The sequence below is a fragment of the Acanthaster planci genome, linkage group LG05, assembly GCF_054643075.1.
Source record: "Acanthaster planci isolate LZ-2023a linkage group LG05, COTS_SCS, whole genome shotgun sequence".
In the NCBI taxonomy this organism is placed as follows: Eukaryota; Metazoa; Echinodermata; class Asteroidea; order Valvatida; family Acanthasteridae; genus Acanthaster; species Acanthaster planci.
The window spans coordinates 15,896,164-15,909,151 of record NC_141781.1 but is presented as its reverse complement, the minus strand read 5'-3'; the positions used below and the strand labels follow the sequence as shown (position 1 = coordinate 15,909,151).

At 41.2% G+C, this 12,988-nt stretch overlaps 1 protein-coding gene across 1 annotated transcript in view; it reads left to right on the top strand.

Annotated features, from left to right (window-relative positions):
* The window catches only part of msh3 (mutS homolog 3), a 177,237-nt gene that overhangs the window by 14,475 nt on the left and 149,774 nt on the right, over window positions 1-12,988 (top strand). The window contains exon 2 of the mRNA XM_087137219.1: window positions 9,135-9,225. Within this exon, the coding sequence (XP_086993345.1) occupies window positions 9,135-9,225 (91 nt within the window). The remainder of the gene's footprint in view (window positions 1-9,134; window positions 9,226-12,988) is intronic.

The window sequence follows — 12,988 nt, the reverse complement described above, 5'->3', positions numbered from 1 at the left end:
ATGGTGTCCTGTGGAGTCCCACAATAAATTCTGTACAACTCCATAGGGTAATTTATATAGATGAATGTGTCTCCGCAAGGCTTTTACAGAGTAGATAATTGGCACTTTCTCAAAACGTTTTTTAAAATGTTGATCTTCTAAAAGGATCTACACAGTGATGGTGCTGTACCTACTGGTATGACACTGTTTTTCTACAAGGGTCCACACAGTGATGATGCTGTACCTACTGGTATGACTAATTGGTTTGTTTGTCTACAAAGATCCACACAGTGATGGTGCTGTACCTACTGTAATGACACAGTTTTTCTACAAGGATCCACACAGTGATGGTGCTCTACCTACTGTAATGACACAGTTTTTCTACAAGGGTCCAAACAGTGATGGTGCTGTACCTACTGGTAAAACTAACTGGTTTGTTTTTCTACAAGGGTCCACACAGTGACGGTGCTGTACCTACTGGAATGACTAATTGGTTTGTTTGTCTACAAGGGTCCACACAGTGATGGTGCTGTACCTACTGGTATGACACAGTTTTTCTACAAGGGTCCCCACAGTGATGGTGCTGTACCTACTGGAATGACTAATTGGTTTGTTTGTCTACAAGAGTCCACACAATGATGGTGCTGTACCTACTGGTATGACACAGTTTTTCTACAAGGGTCCACAAAGTGATGGTGCTGTACCTACTGGTATGACACAGTTTTTCTACAAGGGTCCCCACAGTGATGGTGCTGTACCTACTGGAATGACTAATTGGTTTGTTTTTCTACAAGGGTCCACACAGTGATGGTGCTGTACCTACTGGTATGACACAGTGTTTCTACAAGGGTCCACACAGTGATGGTGCTCTACCTACTGGTATGACACAGTTTTTCTACAAGGATCCACACAGTGATGGTGCTGTACCTACTGGTATGACTAACTGGTTTGTTTTTCTACAAGGGTCCACACAATGATGGTGCTGTACCTACTTGTATGACACAGTTTTTCTACAAGGGTCCACACAGTGATGGTGCTGTACCTACTGGTATGACACAATTGTTCTACAGGGGTCCAAACAGTGATGGTTCTGTACCTACTGGTATGACTAACTGGTTTGTTTTTCTACAAGGGTCCACACAATGATGGTGCTGTACCTACTGTAATGACACAGTTTTTCTACAAGGATCCACACAGTGATGGTGGTTTACCTACTGTAATGACACAGTTTTTCTACAAGGGTCCAAACAGTGATTGTGCTGTGCCTACTGGTATGACTAATTGGTTTGTTTGTCTACAAGGGTCCACACAGTGATGGTGCTGTACCTACTGTTATGAAACAGTTTTCCTAAAAGGGTCCACGCAGTAGTGTAGCTATACCTACTGGTATGACTAATTGGTTTGTTTGTCCTGTGGAGTCCCACAATAAATTCTGTACAACTCCATAGGGTAATCTTTACAGATGAATATGTCTCCGCAAGGTTTTGACAGAGTTGATAATTGGCACTTTCTCAAAACCTAGGATTTTCAAAGAAATGTTGATCTTCTAAAAGGATCTACACAGTGATGGTGCTGTACCTACTGGAATGAGTAATTGGTTTGTTTGTCTACAAGGGTCCACACAATGATGGTATGACACTGTTTTTCTACAAGGGTCCACACAGTGATGGTGCTGTACCTACTGGTATGACTAATTGGTTTGTTTGTCTACCAGGGTCCACACAGTGATGGTGCTGTACCTACTGGTATGACACTGTTTTTCTACAAGGGTCTACACAGTGATGGTGCTGTACCTACTGGTATGACACTGTTTTTCTACAAGGGTCCACACAGTGATGGTGCTGTACCTACTTGTATGACACTGTTTTTCTACAAGGGTCCACACAGTGATGGTGCTGTACCTACTGGTATGACACTGTTTTGCTACAAGGCTCCACACAGTGATGGTGCTGTACCTACTGGTATGACAGTTTTTCTACAAGGATCCAAACAGTGATGGTTCTGTACCTACTGGTATGACACTGTTTTTCTACAAGGGTCCACACAGTGATGGTGCTGTACCTACTGGTACGACTAATTGGTTTGTTTGTATACAAGGGTCCACACAGTGATGGTACTGTACCTACTGGTATGACACAGTTTTCCTACAAGGGTTTACACAGTGAGGGTGCTATACCTACTGGTGTGACATTGTTTTCCAACAAGGGTCCACGCAGTAGTGTAGCTATACCTACTGGTATGACTAATTGGTTAGTTTATCCTGTGGAGTCCCACAATAAATTCTGTACAACTCCATAGGGTAATTTTTATAGATGAATATTTCTCCACAAGGCTTTGACAGAGTAGATAATTGGCACTTTCTCAAAACCTAGGATTTTTAAAGAAATGTTGATCTTCTAAAAGGATCTACACAGTGATGGTGCTGTACCTACTGGAATGACTAATTGGTTTGTTTGTCTACAAGGGTCCACACAATGATGGCATGATACTGTTTTTCTTCAAGGGTCCACACAGTGATGGTGCTGTACCTACTGGTATGACTAATTGGTTTGTTTGTCTACAAGGGTCCACACAGTGATGGTGCTGTACCTACTGGTATGACACTGTTTTCCAACAAGGGTCCACACAGTAATGGTGCTGTACCTACTTGTATGACACTGTTTTTCTGCAAGGGTCCACACAGTGATGGTGCTGTACCTACTGGTATGACACTGTTTTTCTACAAGGGTCCACACGGTGATGGTGCTGTACCTACTGGAACGACTAATTGATTTGTTTTTATACAAGGGTCCACACAGTGATGGTGCTGTACCTACTGGTATGACAGTTTTTTCTACAAGGATCCAAACAGTGATGGTTCTGTACCTACTGGTATGACAGTTTTTCTACGAGGGTCCACACAATGATGGTGCTGTACCTACTGGTATGACACTGTTTTTCTACAAGGGTCCGCAGAGTGATGGTGCTGTACCTACTGGTATGACAGTTTTTCTACAAGGATCCACACAATGATGGTTCTGTACCTACTGGTATGACAGTTTTTCTACGAGGGTCCACACAATGATGGTGCTGTACCTACTGGTATGACACTGTTTTTCTACAAGGGTCCACAAAGTGATGGTGTTGTACCTACTGGTATGACACAGTTTTTCTACAAGGGTCCACACAGCAATGGTGCTGTACCTACTGGAATGACACAGTTTTTCTACAAGGGTCCACACAGTGATGGTGCTGTACCTACTGGTATGACTAACTGGTTTGTTTTTCTACAAGGGTCCACACAGTGATGGTGCTGTTTATACTGCTATGACAATGTTTTTCCACAGGGGTCCACACAGTGATGGTTCTGTACCTACTGGCGTGACATTGTTTTCCAACAAGGGTCCACGCAGTAGTGTAGCTATACCTACTGGTATGACTAATTGGTTAGTTTATCCTGTGGAGTCCCACAATAAATTCTGTACAACTCCATAGGGTAATTTTTATAGATGAATATTTCTCCACAAGGCTTTGACAGAGTAGATAATTGGCACTTTCTCAAAACCTAGGATTTTTAAAGAAATGTTGATCTTCTAAAAGGATCTACACAGTGATGGTGCTGTACCTACTGGAATGACTAATTGGTTTGTTTGTCTACAAGGGTCCACACAATGATGGCATGATACTGTTTTTCTTCAAGGGTCCACACAGTGATGGTGCTGTACCTACTGGTATGACTAATTGGTTTGTTTGTCTACAAGGGTCCACACAGTGATGGTGCTGTACCTACTGGTATGACACTGTTTTCCAACAAGGGTCCACACAGTAATGGTGCTGTACCTACTTGTATGACACTGTTTTTCTGCAAGGGTCCACACAGTGATGGTGCTGTACCTACTGGTATGACACTGTTTTTCTACAAGGGTCCACACGGTGATGGTGCTGTACCTACTGGAACGACTAATTGATTTGTTTTTATACAAGGGTCCACACAGTGATGGTGCTGTACCTACTGGTATGACAGTTTTTCTACAAGGATCCAAACAGTGATGGTTCTGTACCTACTGGTATGACAGTTTTTCTACGAGGGTCCACACAATGATGGTGCTGTACCTACTGGTATGACACTGTTTTTCTACAAGGGTCCGCAGAGTGATGGTGCTGTACCTACTGGTATGACAGTTTTTCTACAAGGATCCACACAATGATGGTTCTGTACCTACTGGTATGACAGTTTTTCTACGAGGGTCCACACAATGATGGTGCTGTACCTACTGGTATGACACTGTTTTTCTACAAGGGTCCACAAAGTGATGGTGTTGTACCTACTGGTATGACACAGTTTTTCTACAAGGGTCCACACAGCAATGGTGCTGTACCTACTGGAATGACACAGTTTTTCTACAAGGGTCCACACAGTGATGGTGCTGTACCTACTGGTATGACTAACTGGTTTGTTTTTCTACAAGGGTCCACACAGTGATGGTGCTGTTTATACTGCTATGACAATGTTTTTCCACAGGGGTCCACACAGTGATGGTTCTGTACCTACTGGCGTGACACTTAAGAATTTGTTTTTCTGCAAGGGTCTACACAGTGATAGTTGCTGTACCAAATGGTCTGACAATTTTTCTACAAGGGTCCACACAGTGATGGCGTTGTACCTGCTGATAAGACATTGTTTTTCAAGCTGTGGTACATGCACATGCACTTGCGACTGTAAAAATACAGTTTGCAAAACGTACATGTATCTTTTACTGATTTTAATTTTACTCATTTAATAGCTTATTTTGAAACGGGCATGTATGAATATGACTCACTGTTACCTGTAACTGAATCCTTTTCACAATTTTCATGATTAAAATATGCTTGCTCAATATAAAAAAAGGTTCTCTAACCAATCACATCATCGATGTGGCGTTTCTGGAATCCACTGTTGTCTTTCTGCAAGTTGCAGAAATGCTCTGCCTCAGCAAGAGGTGATATCCTTTTTCTCCTTGAAGACATGCTGTTAAAGAGAGAAAATGTGATTTTATGATAAAGTTGTAATTGTAAAATGAATAAGTTTCAAGAACTCCAATATGCCAGCACATGCGTAAAAGACAAAAAGAACTGTATTTTTACTGCTAGCAGTGGGTTTTGCTGATTCAAACATATTTAATTCCATGTCCATACAATATATGTTTCATCTCAATAAATGTACACATCATGAAATATTAGTTTAATTACGTCTAAAAATGACAAAAAATACACATTAAAATGTCCCAACTAGTAAACGTAAAACAAATTGGGTTACTTGCTACCCTCTGAAATGTCGAGTCTGACATTGCAGCCGTAGTCAGCTGCGACGAAATGCTTATTTAGTTGTGGCTTGTCCTCAACAAGTACATGTGAACGGCATTTCCCTTGGATGCTGATCAAGAAGTATTTGGATATTTTGGAAAATCCACATGGCTTACTCCCATTTTTCTTGGTACAGATATAGCAGGTAGGGTAAACTGGGGTAAAAATGGCCATTTTTAAAGAGAACTAAACAGGTCCGATTCCCACACATTCATTCTACATAACGGCCAACAACAGACTATAGCAGGTAAATTAAAAGAGTTACTGCAGCTCTAGTAGGCCTACTACTACCTCTAGACCTACTGCTTAGTAAGCGTAGAGGTAGACCCGTATATGTGGCATTGCTAAAACAATGCCATGCTTCACTGCACATTAAAAGTGGTGAACAAAAATACATTTATGTTTAATATCCTTTTGTCTGCAGGTTACGTACTTACCTAGAAACGTCTCTGTACTTGTATGTGTGTGCTGGATTGGTATTTTTAAACAAACTTTTGAAGAAATCTGAGAGCCATACAAACATGTACAACTGCAAATTCAACGATAATGTGCACGGTACCCAGGGTCATTTACGTGCAAAATAATGGGAATGGTCGAAAGTACCTGTTGGCTTCGATTTACTGGTTGGTTCCAGTCCGAGCTTGGACATGCAGTTTTTGAATGGTGCCTTCAAGTGACTGGAAACCAGTGAATCCTAAGCCTGAGTGGCCAACAATCACTAGCATGGGAACGAGGTTGGCGAAGCCAGTATAATGAAGCAGAGAGGTACTTTCGACGACTCTCATCATTTTGCACATAGGCCTAAATGACCCTGGGTACTGCGCATGTTATTGTTGAAATTTCTGTTGTACGTATTTGTCCGGGTCTCGGTTTTCTTCAAAGTTTCTTTAAAAATAGGAATCCAAAACATGCATACAAGTACAGAAAGGTTTCTACAAAGTCTAGGTAAGTACTTACCTGCAGGCAAAAGGGTACTATGCGTATTTTTATTTAAAGTATGACATTGTTTCAGCAACGCCACATTTACGGGTCTAGCCTAGAGGTAGAGCTGTCTTCACTCGTGGTCATGTTTGAGACATGATCAACAAAATATTGTTCAATGGAATTATTTCCCAAATGTGCGACTTAAGTGGTACTGGTAGGATAGGGCTAGTTCAAAAGTCCTACTTGTCATGGTAACTCAGCAGCTGAAGTCTGTGTCACATTTCACTGGGAGAGGCCTACGGAAACGCTTCAATGAATTAAAAAAACGTCAAAAAAATCACCCATATAAACAGCACAATTATCGCTATAATTAAACGGCTAATATGTGTCCGAAACATATCAAGACGTTCATTGCAGGCACAATGCGATGGCGATGGCGCCGGCACCATTTTCTCCACTGTCACGTTGTCCCATAGCTACATGTAGGCTATACACATACACGTATGACTACCTCCGCGTAAAAAATATCCCAGTTCATATCATAGTCGTTAATTTAAGAAAATGATAAGAGAAAATATAAAATATAGTACTATCCTGCAAAAAACGCACCTTCTCAGAAGAAATGCTGTTGTTCTAGGCGAGATGTTGAAGGGTAGAAATTCCACCGCCAAAACGAGGATTAACCAATGCGTAAACGACCGCGCGAACCAGGATATTGGCCATTGCCTACCACACGAGGGCGCTGTCATTTTTTGACAGAAAACTGTCCAACAAACTGTCACACGAAATAAACGAGCTGTGTATTCAAACACTCAGAATCATGGTAGATCCCGTCAAACATGGACAAGCGTCAGATATGCCTGAAACTAATAGAGCGCCCTCACCTTACAGAGCCAACTCTGAAATTATACGTTGTTACAACCGTGGACGTCCACGCTTCACGAGCGTCCACGATTTGCAGGTGTGTATTCTGATGAAAGTCCACGATTGAAGGCGTTTACACACGCACACACACACACATACACACATACATACATACATGTACAGGTAGGCCTACATACACACACATACATCATTACTTGTAAAACGTGTAACGGGATAAACGTTGCAAACACTTGGTTCGGATGCAACCCCCAGAACTGTGGAGTCCGATGTCCGCCCCACTCCCACGAAGGGGGGGTTAGGGCACTCGGACCCCACAGTTCACATCAACATATTATTCAAAATCTTTGCATAAATATATGAATGATTTCTTATTTACATTGTTAATTATGATGTTACATGTCTCCGGGTCGGGGGTTTATATAGATAATAGGATGAGAAGAGCCACTTGTTGTGAAGGCAGTCAGAACACATAAGGATGCCAGTAATTATTCCTTATTAGCCTTCAGAAAGCAAAAACACGTCTAGAAAAGTTAAAGTCAGGAGGGAAAAAAACCAAATCGTTTACTCAGAAAACAATGAAATTTTCTGACCAGTCTCATAGGGTTTGTGCATGGGGTGTCAAGTGACGTCCATACGTGTAGAACACAGTTGATAGTGACGTTAATTTGTCAGGAATAGTGCAACCTTTGAAAAGTTGTTTGTTCAGAAGTATACTTGCTTGGCACAATCTGTTATTTTCAGATACATTTCAGTAAAACCTCTGAAAATGGGCCGAAAGTAGGCCTAACCCTGGTACCTGAACACACAGCCAATTACTAATACAGAAAACCCTAAATAAATTTTTCTATTGATTGCATAGAAATTTCCTGGCATAAAATTCTGAACTGCAAGTCACGTTAGTTGTTTTCAAAGATTTTGCTGTTCCAAATGTAAACTGTTTCTGGTGGGGTAGGCCTATGAAAGTACCATGTAAAAGCTTTCCATTATTTCAAATGCAATATATTTTCTCTCAAAGAAAGCATAAATTTACATTATATGTATATGTACTAAAACATCAAATTTGCAAAAGAATCCATCCCAATTCTACAAATCTGCATAGACCCTATTTACAAAAAATACAAAATGAAACTGGTTTACAAATCAATTAGTCAAATTTCATGAACCATGCTTGATGCACACATTGAATACTTAATAATAAAATGCGGTTCTTGCTTTTTCTTCTACATGTACAAAATGATTTCTTGATTTGGTGTAAAATGAAGTTTTGTTTTCTCCTTTTTGGATTACAATACGGGCGATTCACAATTGTGCGCCTCCAAGAGTTTGCAATGCATTGACCAATCACAATCCTGAACCGAACCTTGGCACCTGCTTGCAGCACTAGAAAAAAAAAATGTAGCACAAACTTATGGAAAAGCCAAAATAGACAAAAAATCTGAAGAAAAACAATAGCTGTTTTGGTTGCTAGCCAAACGGCTAAAATTGGGAACATCGACGAGAATATAATATCAAATCAGTGCTCTGAAATGTGTGATTGCAATCACATGTATTTCAGAGCACTGATTTGATATTATATTCTTGTCGATATTCTGATCATGGTGCTACGTAGCCCTTCCATATTTCTTTAAAAATGGGAACATATCCTTAGGGGGGCCAATTTCCCCCTCTCCCAGGATACCCCATTGCAGCTTATAGAAAACAATCGGTAGTGGTAGTACATGTGTATAAACAGAATGAAGTTCTATTCATCATATCCAGCAGATCTTGATGACCAGTACGAAGATACATTATCTGTGCTGGGTTCTTTCTTGCAGTCTGAAAGCCCAGTGCTGTTTTTCAGTACTCGACTTTGTGTCCGTTCAGGCTTTGTCTGTTTGTTACTGCCTTGCTGTAAAGTCATCGGCTCAATCAGAAGTCTAATAAGGAACATCAAATACTTGTATGATACGAAGGAGCAAAATATTGCATTGCAACATCTCATATTGACGGGTTAATTAATCTGTCATTTTATGTATTCCTTCTAGGTTGAAGTACATTTTCCATTCAAGAAGAGAGGCCTAATGTCACCCAGCCATGAGGATCCAGCTGACAACAAAAGACAGAGAAAAAGAACAGGTTGCAATGTGCTCTTTGTTCATGTTGTTTGTTTTGAATTGTTTTGCCATATATTTTCTTAGAGTTTGTGATGTTATCTATTTCAAAATATGGAGGGTCTAACGTTTCAATCCTAGCAGAATCTTCCTCAAAGGCAAAATGACAAATGGACAGGACAAACAAGCAACCAGAGAATCAACCAAGCATGGATGAATGCAAGAGGACAAAAGGAAAGGTCAAGAAACACTGCGTTTACACTTGATGTGGCGAGGAGGATCAGATCCGGTGCGGGGGATCAGATCCGGATCAGAAACGTGTGAAACGCAACGCAGGATCAAATTCTGATCCCGGGATCTGATCCTCCTCTCGAGAAGGATCAGATCTGGTTCAGATCCTGCGCACGGGATCAATTTGCAAATGTAGACGCAATGCTGGATCAGATCCAGATCAGATCCAGGAATTTGAATTAACTACATCCGGTGCAAGTCTTGAAGCGAGCTAAAAACAAGTCTGTGTCATCGTGAAGACCTACATGTCATTTATACTTACATGACATTGTACATGCACCATACATAAGCTGTTGGTTCGGCCGCTACGTACATAACCAGCATCACGCTGGTTCCCAATTAAGCCCTGTGCTTTAGTCCTGTGAGTTGGTAATAAACTGGTACTTGCCCATTCCCATGCTTTATCTGTGTTGTCTTTAGTGACTTTTGTTACCGCTGCATATCGCTGATCCAAAACCTTCCATTTCCCCATTTATCTTATGTAAGATAAGACAATGAGACGTATATACAACGCGTAAGTTCACGTAATACTGGCTGATGTTTTGCTCCAGTGCGCGTAATCAGTGAACTGTTCACATAACCTTTGCCCTAAGGTTGCAGCGCTTTATCAATGTCAGGCGGGATCAGGATCCAGTGTAAACGCAAAAGCTGCAGGCTGGATAAAGGGGCAAAGGATAAAGGGGACTGCATGAAAGGCATGGTTGAACAACACAGGAATGTAAGGTGGGAAGAGATCAAAGAAAACTACAGTGGATGGAACTTGACTCTAAGTGGGAGGAGGGTATAATCTGCAGATAAAAGAGAGGGAAAGAAAAGAGGGTTAATTAGTAGTTTCCCTCTTGGATGTTCAGGGCATGGGGTTGTATGGTGCTGAGGCATTTGATCCAGAGCTTTTCCTTGTTGAAGCGAACAGCATCTTTACGAAACCCAAGTGATTCTATGCCCTGTTAGATCATGTCAGATTTGGAATGGTTAGGAAGGTTTAAGTGGTGGCCCACAGTTGTATCTACATGTAGTTGTTTGGTGTTGACCATAGATCTGCGGTCATAGAAACGCTTCTTGAGAGTGTTCTTTGTCTCTCCAACATACCGAACACTGCACACCCTGTAAAAGATAAGAAATATGACATTAGTTTATTAAGACCATTAGTGGAAGCAAGTAGCTCAGAATAAAGGTTTTCTTGATGAACAATAGATGGATGGGCTAAAATTCTGCCTGATACTGGGGGCATGTCCCCTCAAAGTTTCAATTACACCACACACTGGGTGCACATGGGCCGGTATATGTATGTATCTGAACACATGAGATGTTGCTACATGTAGGCATAATTTATATCTTGGCGATCATAACTATTAGTGAATGCTTTTGGGTACATTGTTATTAATTTTTTTGTGCTTGCAATTCTGAGGCCCAGTACCGGTAACTAACAATATCATTGCGACAGCGCTGTTTCAGTTTCTGCTCTTCCCTCCCATGTTTTTATCATTCTGATTTTACATTTTTGATCTGTCGTCATCCGATGATGACCTACATCTGCTGTACTTTTTAATGTATATTTCTTGGTCTTGTTATCGTCAATGTAATTTTACTGACTTTTGATGGATTTTTATTGATCTGTGGCCTGGCAGTCGTCTCACATTTTGAGATCTGTACAGCTATAGCACTTGATCATCTTTTCCCAACGCTATGGAACATGGGAGGATTTCTTTAATTTGTTTAACCACTCCATGCCGGGATGCCTGGTTTGGGGCACATAGAGCTGGGCCTTATAACAAAAGACCATACTTGGAACAAAAGACCGAGCTGCTGGGAATTGCTAACATGTTTTCAGTTGTCAATATCAGAGGAAATCCATCATTGTTTTGGAAGATTATACCATTGTTTGTGGCATTCAAGGCGAGCGGATTACCATCCCTCCAGTGTTGAGCGATACAATACTGCTACATGCAAATCTGGCTCGTATTGAAAAGATGCCAGCCGCAAGCATGCACTGTGCGTGTTTCGGGATCAAAAGAAATTTATGTAACACTGCACAGTCTGGGCTCTCTTTACAAGGTGGCAGGCCTGGCTGAAATACTTGGGCATCAATGGATGTTGTCTGTTAGATTAAAGTAGCTACCAGATAGTTATTTGTGTGGGTGTAAACATTCAGTAAATGAAGATATGGTATTTTGAAGAATTTTGAAAATGGAAGAATTGGAAAATCCCCCATTTGTTGTTGGTGTAGTAGTAGAATGGCACATATGGTGCATGTGATGTGCCCTTTGTGCCACGAACGTCAAATTATGCATCAACCAGTCTGAATCAGGGTCGAATGTATTACATGTATGTGAATGAAAATCAGTGTGACTCCAGGGCTATTACTCTACTGTGCAGGGTGACCGAGAATTCAAGGAATCGATATTAGATCATATCAAGGAAAAAAGATGGAAAAATTTTGACATTTCAGGAGAAAATGTTCCACATCATCAGTGCATTTGCAGACATCACAAAGACTTTTAGAGAGTGCTGAATTTTAGGCTACTTTGCTCCAGAAAATAGTGCCTAGCAGCGTGGTCTTTTGTTCGGAGTATGGTCTTTTGTTACAGGGCCCTGTTTCCTTTGTTCGAGTTCGGAGACCCCGCCACCCATATAAACCATACGGCTCCGATCCTGGAGTCCCCGGCAGTAAGTGGTTAAACAGTCCAATATTGTACGGGGACCAGGGGACTCGGTTCAGTTCCAAATACTTGTGGCAGTTGCGGGCTTAGCAGTTGTTTCCTTTAGGCAGGATAGCAATTCGCACATATTTCTGTTTAATTTGGACCAATCGACATGAATATCGACGTTATCTTTACCCGTTTTCTGGATTTGATTGACACACGAGAATGTCAGTAAAAGGCTCGTCGCTGAAAGAAACGTGCCATACCCTTGGTCTGCCTTGGTGAAACAGTAACCTATGGTTGTGGGCAGCAGTTTGTACGTATTGCACTGCCTGGGTAAGTGTTTTGGGATCCCTGAAAAGAGTTAGTTCGGCGGCTTCAATATTATTGCAACCCCTGAGGAGTGCGTCTCTTGTGAATGTTTCAAATACAACCGCATTTGCTGTGGGATATGCGTGAATTGTCAGCTGTCTGACTCGCTGCTCAAATTCTTCTAACGTTTTCATCTTCATTTTGTCGAACAGAAGTTAGCTCAGCCCTACTTATGGGATCTTTAGTCTTCCCTTCCCTAAAAAGAACCTTTTTAAGCAGTTGTTCTTTGCTTAATTGAAAACTGCGTCTTATTCTAGCTTCTTGCCACGCGTAACTTTCAAGAGCCTTACCCGTGAGTGCCCCTACTAATTGAACAAGTTTAGTGTTTTCATCCCAGTTGCATAATTCTGCCATCAATTCAAATTTAGCTACAAAAAGCATGGAAATCAGTGGACCCATCAAATGGCATTAACTTCGGTATGTTCTTCACTGATGTTTGTGTCCCATTGTTAGAGCTGGATGAAGTTACTCCACCCATAGTCT